The 7,500-nt window shown below is 36.3% G+C and overlaps 1 protein-coding gene across 1 annotated transcript in view; it reads right to left on the bottom strand.

The window, feature by feature from the left end:
• The window catches only part of LOC122253435 (uncharacterized), a gene marked incomplete in the record, with an annotated part of 173,155 nt that overhangs the window by 9,073 nt on the left and 156,582 nt on the right, over nucleotides 1–7,500 (bottom strand). Inside the window, 1 exon segment of the mRNA XM_086540942.1 lies at nucleotides 7,491–7,500. This exon segment is cut by the window's right edge and continues 89 nt beyond it. Within this exon segment, the coding sequence (XP_086397068.1) occupies nucleotides 7,491–7,500 (10 nt within the window).

Genomic DNA, 7,500 nt, shown 5'->3' with positions numbered 1-7,500 from the left:
ACCCTCTATGTTTAACAAAGAACAAGACAGCTTTTGCAGAATCAAATCATATAATGGTAGGATGTAATCCAAATTCAATTTCATAGCTTAAATGAATGAATTCACCAAGAAAATGATTGCAGATATCATTCTTTTCTTATTTGTTTGTATCAATATTTCATGTATAATGAGACATTTTTGTTTTAAACTGCATATTTCTCCTTATTTGCTTATTGTTTATTGCAAATTTCAGGATAATAATCTGCTCAGACAAGGCAAACAACATTTTCTTTCAATTGGCAATTAAAAAGGGAAATTTGGCAATATCAGCTAGTGAAGACATCAATGATTTAAACAACATTCAAACAACAGTGATCAGAGGGGTCCTACAGAAATGAAAATGTAAATATCATTAAGAAAAATAAACATGTTACAGAAGTGGGCAATCTTATACAAATGAGGAAAAATCTGTAAATAAAAAAAATAATATCTATAAATGTGGGATATGGAAAAAAAATGTAAAATGTAATTAATGGCAATTATATTGAATTAATCCAGCCCCTAAAGACTCCAAATACTGACAGGGCAGTTAATGATTTATAACACTTAACGTCATTCATGTCCCATATAGGTATTTCTGAAGAGCATAATGATATTCCTCCCTATGTATAATGGCCCCCTCAACACAAGAGCATACTTTCTGCCAGCCCCAGGGTCTATCGGGCCAATCGCTCGCACATCCCCTGCCCTTCACTGTGTGGTATCATCTAAAGGAATTCAATTCTGATAACTGAGGCTGCTTGTTGGTCAATGTAATGCAAAAAAAAAAAAAAAAAAAAAAACTTATAAATCTACAGTTCTTCTTAGTTTTGTAAATATATCTGTATGGGTGTAAATTGATTCAAATATAAGCATCCCATTTAAATACATAATGTTGAAAGATAAAGAAGTAAAAATTACCATAAAAGGTCTTGTCATCAAACGAAGTCAAAATTGATGATAGGGATATATAAAGCAATTAATGATGTCTAAAGTAAACATAGATGTATAGTTAAAACAGAATTCCTGGGCACTTATAGTCCCACCCACCTGATGATGTTACATTATGCGTACACCAATAAGGCTATTCCCCCCCCCCCCCCCAAAAAAAAAAAAAAAAAACACTACACTATAAGACTCAATAATAGTTGATTTATGGTGACTCTCATCAATAGTCTATTTATATCTACTTGTAAATAGTGTTAATGTCAGTGGAAAAATATATCTATAATTTGTATAAATGTGAACTTTACAATAACAAATACTTAGTCCCCCCCCTTTCTTTCTCGCTTTATTTTAGAAAGATGGTCTGGCTGATTTTATTGTTATCGATATTTTTAAACAGAGTTCTTGATATCATTATTTTGCATGATCTCTAAATAGCACTTTTCTGATGAGTAGCCTGTTGTATTAGGGATTCACACTTGGCATAGGAAATGAAATAATGAAACTTCTTGTAATAGTCTTAATAGATATTGTGAAAAAATAAGGTATTTAAAGAACATGTGGAAAAGGTAGATAAGTTTTATGACACATTGCAACCACCATATTTCCATCACATTGGTTGATAAACGCCTAGCTAATGATGGAAAGAAAAGGTTTTGTATTGTACCATGGCCCATGGTGGAAGCATGCCACTGCCTCAGCATACAAAAACCCCATAAAGGAAATTTTGCGATCTGTGATTACACCCCAGTTAGATGGCCACGCACAGCCAAATCGACCCTGTCATTAACTATTTAATAATAATAATGATGATGATGATGGTAATAATAATGATGATGATAATAATAATAATAATGGTGGTGATGGTGATGACATTTAGAATGATGATAACAATGAAAATGAATAAATGAAAAAAAATATTACTCATTATCACCCTTATGATTATCATCTTTATTATCATCACCTTTAACTTCACAATAAAGATATCTTCACAATAATTTTTATTGTTATCATAATTATTAATAATATTATGATTATCATTATCAGTAACATTATTATTGTTGTTGTTATCCTTGATATCATTGTAAGTATCATAAATTGCCAGCAGGGCTGGCCTTGGGAAGTACAAGGCCCAAATGAGAATAATTTTGGTGGGCCCAGGGGCTAGATTCACTAACATCAATTGTATGGCATTTACCAGCACATTTACAAGCCATGGTAAAGTGGGATTCACAAAATGATGGTAAGTCTCTTGGTAAGGGTAAATCAACTTTACCACCCTAATTTTGGTAAACTGATTCGGCCAATCAGCAAATACCTTGCATGATTTTTTAGGCTCCTTTGACGAATCCCATAACATGTAAACAAAGCCCATTATTAGATAAATTAATTTTCTAGAAATCATGGTCTATATTTTGTGCTTTTATGATTTTCTTTTATTATTCATTATGTACATTATGTTTTTCTGTTGTTGTTTACTTTGTAAATGCAGTCAAATGATGAGAAACAATGCAAAGAAGGTGCAATTTTGTATGATCTTTTTTCTAAAATTTAATGCCAATTATACCTTTGAATGAGTGAGATTATGAATTGTTTTGTATAAATAAATGCAAACATAAAAATAAACAAAGTGAGGTGCACTTTATACTGTCTTCCATGAAATATAGTACAACAATATAGCATAGTATAACAAATTATTCAATATGAATTGGTTTGATTATGATTATCATCTATGCTCTTTAGAGACTTCACTGGCTAACATTCCAAACTGTCTTACTCACTGTTTGTGGAGATTGTTGTCTTTTCCAGAGGTTTAAAAGGCAATAGGGTACTTCAATAATTATTGTCCTTTACCAGAATTCTGATAATCATGGAAGCTGCTTCAAACATTTATGGACTCTAATGTACAAATGGCCTATTTCTGATTTAAATAACATTTTCAATTTCAGTGTTGGACAACTGCGTCAAAGAGACCAGTCCACATTAGAATAAACACTTGCGATTATTCCAATAATTATAGGTGTGGAAGAAAACTAAAATGTTGCCTTAATTGGTAACTTTTGGCCAAGTGTTACCATCAGACTTACCAGTGCTCTGATTACTGGTAAATTTAGCATTGTATCTCCGATAGCAAGTTCTTTGTGAATACCTGCGCCATCTGTTTACAATCATAATTGTAGTTACCATTGTAAGTATGTTAGTAAATCTGACCCCAGGTTCCCATGAAAAGCATTTAAAATGTGCACTTTAACTCATTAAAGCCTAGTGACAAGATATCACGTTGAGTGGTGACAGAATGTGCAGTGGCTGGAAATGGCGATTTTATGATTAAAAGTACTATTGAGCTAGATCTCTGCCAATGGTGTAAGTATGTTAGTACCAAAAACCTAAAGAACAAATACTTGAAGCCTGACTGAAGCCACTCTAGGCCCTTGTTGGCTGAGAACATGGTATCAACATCAACACTGCTAGACTTTTCTATATATAATCAGTTGCAGATTAACATGCCTTACACTTTGAATTATTCAAGGAATCAGAGTTAGCCAGTCTAAAAATTGTACAGAATGATGCTATGAGCATAATTCTCTGTGCCCCTAAAACATGGATTGTGAATATGAGAACAGAACTTAACCCACTTACGATGGGGGCATTCCAGCCTTGAATGTCCCAATGCCGGGGCGTTCGAATTATTAGGCCTAAATCAATTAAATGGCTGGCACAATACTGTGCCGCCCGGCCACTGGGCTTTTGAATGAGCGGTACAGTACTGTACCACCCGTCTAGAGAGGGTTAACTTGCCCTCTGTCAACGTAAGAATGTTATCATCAACTACCATATTTGGTGTAAAAGCAATCGCAGATCCCATTTTATTTTACATAGATCCAAAGGAAACTAAAACATAGAGGTAGCACATAAATACATAACGCTCTTAAATATGACTATCTGTGGCCCAATATGGATGCTCTATTCCACCATGGAAAATGTTGGCATTGATCAATTTATACACAAATTAACCTAAAAGCTATACCTCTGCTATACTAAAGCAGTATGCACTTGCTATTAGCAGTGGGCATAATCAAAGTGCAATCATTCGCCTTCAAAAAAGTAACCCAAATTCAGCCTTCTCAATAAACTATACAAGTGTTAGAAAATATCAGATTTGAAATTAATTAACCCATTGTAGATGGGTCTCATGACATACAAGATGTAGGAGCTTTAGCCTGACAACAGGCGTCATGACGTAAATGATGTTTGGGGATTTTGGGATCACTGTCCTATTTTATTGTGCTATGAGAGAGGAGTAAGTGATGATGGCCATTGCAGTCATAATTATTGTAATTGTAATATTAAGGGAGTAGTTCTCTCTGACAACTGCGATTAACGATTTTCGGTTCTCCTGACAACAGTTTTTTAAGTAGGCTTATCAAAATTTAACATGATAATTATTGTCATATAATGCTACTATATACGTAATTTCATTAAAATCGGACAAGTAGTTTTTGCGTAAAAAATAAAAACACCTCGATTTCAAGAGACTTTAGAAAGTGTGTTATAACTTTTTAACTATTAAGAGAATGACTATTTCCTTTCATGTATACATAGAAGAAACCCTCATCTACAAACGCATGCAGGCATTTAAGCTTATCTTAAAAAATAAATGCACAGTGACAATTGCAAAAACGAGGTTTTTTTTTATATTTAATTATGGCCTTTAAAAAAATATTATTAATTCCTAAAACAAAACAAATGCGTTTCCTCACATGGATTTTTAAAACCCATTCCCACGATTATTTTGCTACAAGAAATATAAAAATCGATTCATTACACGCCGAGTTATTCCAACATTTATGCAAAAAAAACAGTTTTAAGATAATTGCGATTTTATGTTGCACATTGCATTACAACATGTAGATGACAAGGAAAATTATTAATATGGAATCTGTACTTATATATTTCATCAGTAAGGTTTGTGAAGTCATTATTGGGAGGTCAGGTCACTTCCAGGGCACTCCAGGTCATTGCCAAAATGGGGTGGGGATACTGATGACTACTTGCTTCAGCAGGTGTTTGTTGGTCTGTTCGTTTTCTTCTGAAAGTTTTCTACTCTAGAGTCAATAAACGCTTTCCTTTTAGCTCTCACATGAGGCATTTTGAATTATTCACAAGAAAATACACCAAAAACATGTATAAAGCACCGCCAAAAAAGCGAAATCATCTCTCTCACGTGCTATCAGGGTAACTGACTCTTGTGAGCATTTATCTGAGGTGCCCAGCTGTCGTGCCGAAGTTATCGTACTGTAAACATATTATAACATAAAATATGCAAAAAAAACGGAGAAAACACAAAAAAACAGCATATACAGGATAATTGCATCACTGCCACGCCTCCCTCTCCGCGTCAAGGTCGTTTGGGCCATTTAAAGATCGGCCATTTAAACCTAATGTTTTCGTCGTATGGCCGCCAGCGATGTCAGAGATGATGTGTCTGACTGTGACGAATTCACACACAATTATTCAAAAAATATGATTTTTCGACCCAATTCGGCGCACGACTCCCTTAAGCTAACTTAACGTCCAAAACTTAGATGGCACCACTTTCTCCTACCACCAGCTGGGCACCCATCCATAGTAACTAGCAAGCACTATCTTTACAGAGTGATGGCAAAAAGCACATTGATGACCTCTTGCTCTAAAGTACCACCGATGAACGATATACCGACAGAACGAGAAGAGGAAGGTGACTCAATCCATACCCAGTGTCTAAAATGTGCTCTTGTGCCAATATGGATGCTTTTCACAGTGGCACTCACAGTCACAAGCACAGGTTTCCTTCCTCTTCCCTATCTCTTCATGTTATCTTCATTGTAGCTGGTTATGTTTCTTATTTGTTCGTGACAGCACAAAAATACGAAAAAATAAAGTTGCAAAACAGCAATACTTCTATCACACTGAGTATAAAGAAAATAATGAGCTAATATGACTCATATACTACAATTTTAGTCAACTGCAGCATTGATAGAGCCTGTCATATGGCACATATAAGTATCTAAACTCAATAAAATACACAAAAAATAAAACACAAAAACGGCTTTAGTTTTACAATGAGTGACTGAAAGGGAGTGGGAAGATTCAAATTATGTTGCTTCAAACTGCTTTGCTCTAACATAAAATCTTTCCTGGAGAATGGGCAAGAAAATCTATCCCTGTTCGCAATGGGTATGAACTGACCTGTCTTTATCTGTGCCACTTGGATCCCAGATTTTTTCTTTGAACATCATGTACCCAGATCCTCAATTGTTTGACAATTTCTAATCGATTTTCAAGCAAATTCTGTAAAAGCAAACTAGTTCATGGTTCACTGACATTGACCCTATCAATTTTTACAATTTACTGTAAGCTGACATTTTGAACATGGTCTTATAGGTCCTAAATGTGCTGAAAATTACTGGGTAAATAGTACGGATAAATATATCCATCACCTCAACATAATTTCTTTTTTTGGTGGTTCTTTTTCTTTTTCCTTAACCCGCTCCCGACGGGGCCAATCCGGCTTAAATAGACCAAAATTCCAGGACTCTTGAACGCATAAGCCTAACGCGTCGGGATTCTCGGCCGCACTAACCGCGAGCCAGCGCTGTGCGCTGGCTCCTCCCGCGCCCCGGGCTGGACAAAGTAACGCGTCCCCGTCGTGTAGCCCAAAAACCACTAGACGTGTTATCTTGTCACCCGTCGTTAACGGGTTAAGTTCAAAGTGTCGACTATGTTTCTCAATGTTTATCCTTCCAATACTATTCTTTCCCTAACCTTTTGTTTTATCAATTCTATCTTTCTTCTTTTGTAACCCTTGTCTTCAATCCTTCATATTTCTCCTTTCTTTTCCCATTCCAACATCTCACCTTTTAACCCACTCACGATGGGGGCATTCCAGCCTTGCATGTCACAATGCCGGGGCTTTTGAACGCTTAGGCCTAAATCAATTAAATGACTGGCACCATACGGTGCCACCCGGCAACTGGGCCCTTGAATGAGCGTTACCGTAGTGTACCACCCGTCCAGAGAGGGTTAACCCATTCACGCTGGGGCCTTTCCAGCTTTGCACTGTCGCAATACCGGGGTTCTCTAATGCATAAGCCTAACGCCTCGAGACTCTCATATGCACAGGCCGCGAGCCTGGGCTGCCCGCTCGCTCAACCCAAGTGCGCGGCTTGCCCTCATAGCTCGCCATGGGCGTCTGACGCAAAAACCACAAAACGTGTCAGCATGTCAACCGGAGCGAATGGGTTAAAGACCTTTCCTTGTGCTCCTGTTCACATTATCTTGTTCTATCACATCAGATATTTTTCTACTCTTAAATGCACCCTCTTTCCCTCTTTTCCCCCTTAACCTCTCTTTCTTGTAACACTGATGATATTACAATCTATTTCTATATTTTCTAAACATTTTGATTTCTCTTTTGTCAAATGTTTCCCTATAACATTTCCCTGAACTTCAGCAAATAAAGCAAAAGTGGCAGTAACAGCACTTACTGAGCCGGGA

This window comes from Penaeus japonicus, unplaced genomic scaffold (genome assembly GCF_977035675.1).
Source record: "Penaeus japonicus unplaced genomic scaffold, GWHDUDI00000001_assembly GWHDUDI00000010, whole genome shotgun sequence".
Lineage (NCBI taxonomy): Eukaryota > Metazoa > Arthropoda > Malacostraca > Decapoda > Penaeidae > Penaeus > Penaeus japonicus.
Note: the sequence above shows the minus strand (reverse complement) of the source record. Positions and strands in the feature narration are given on the sequence as shown.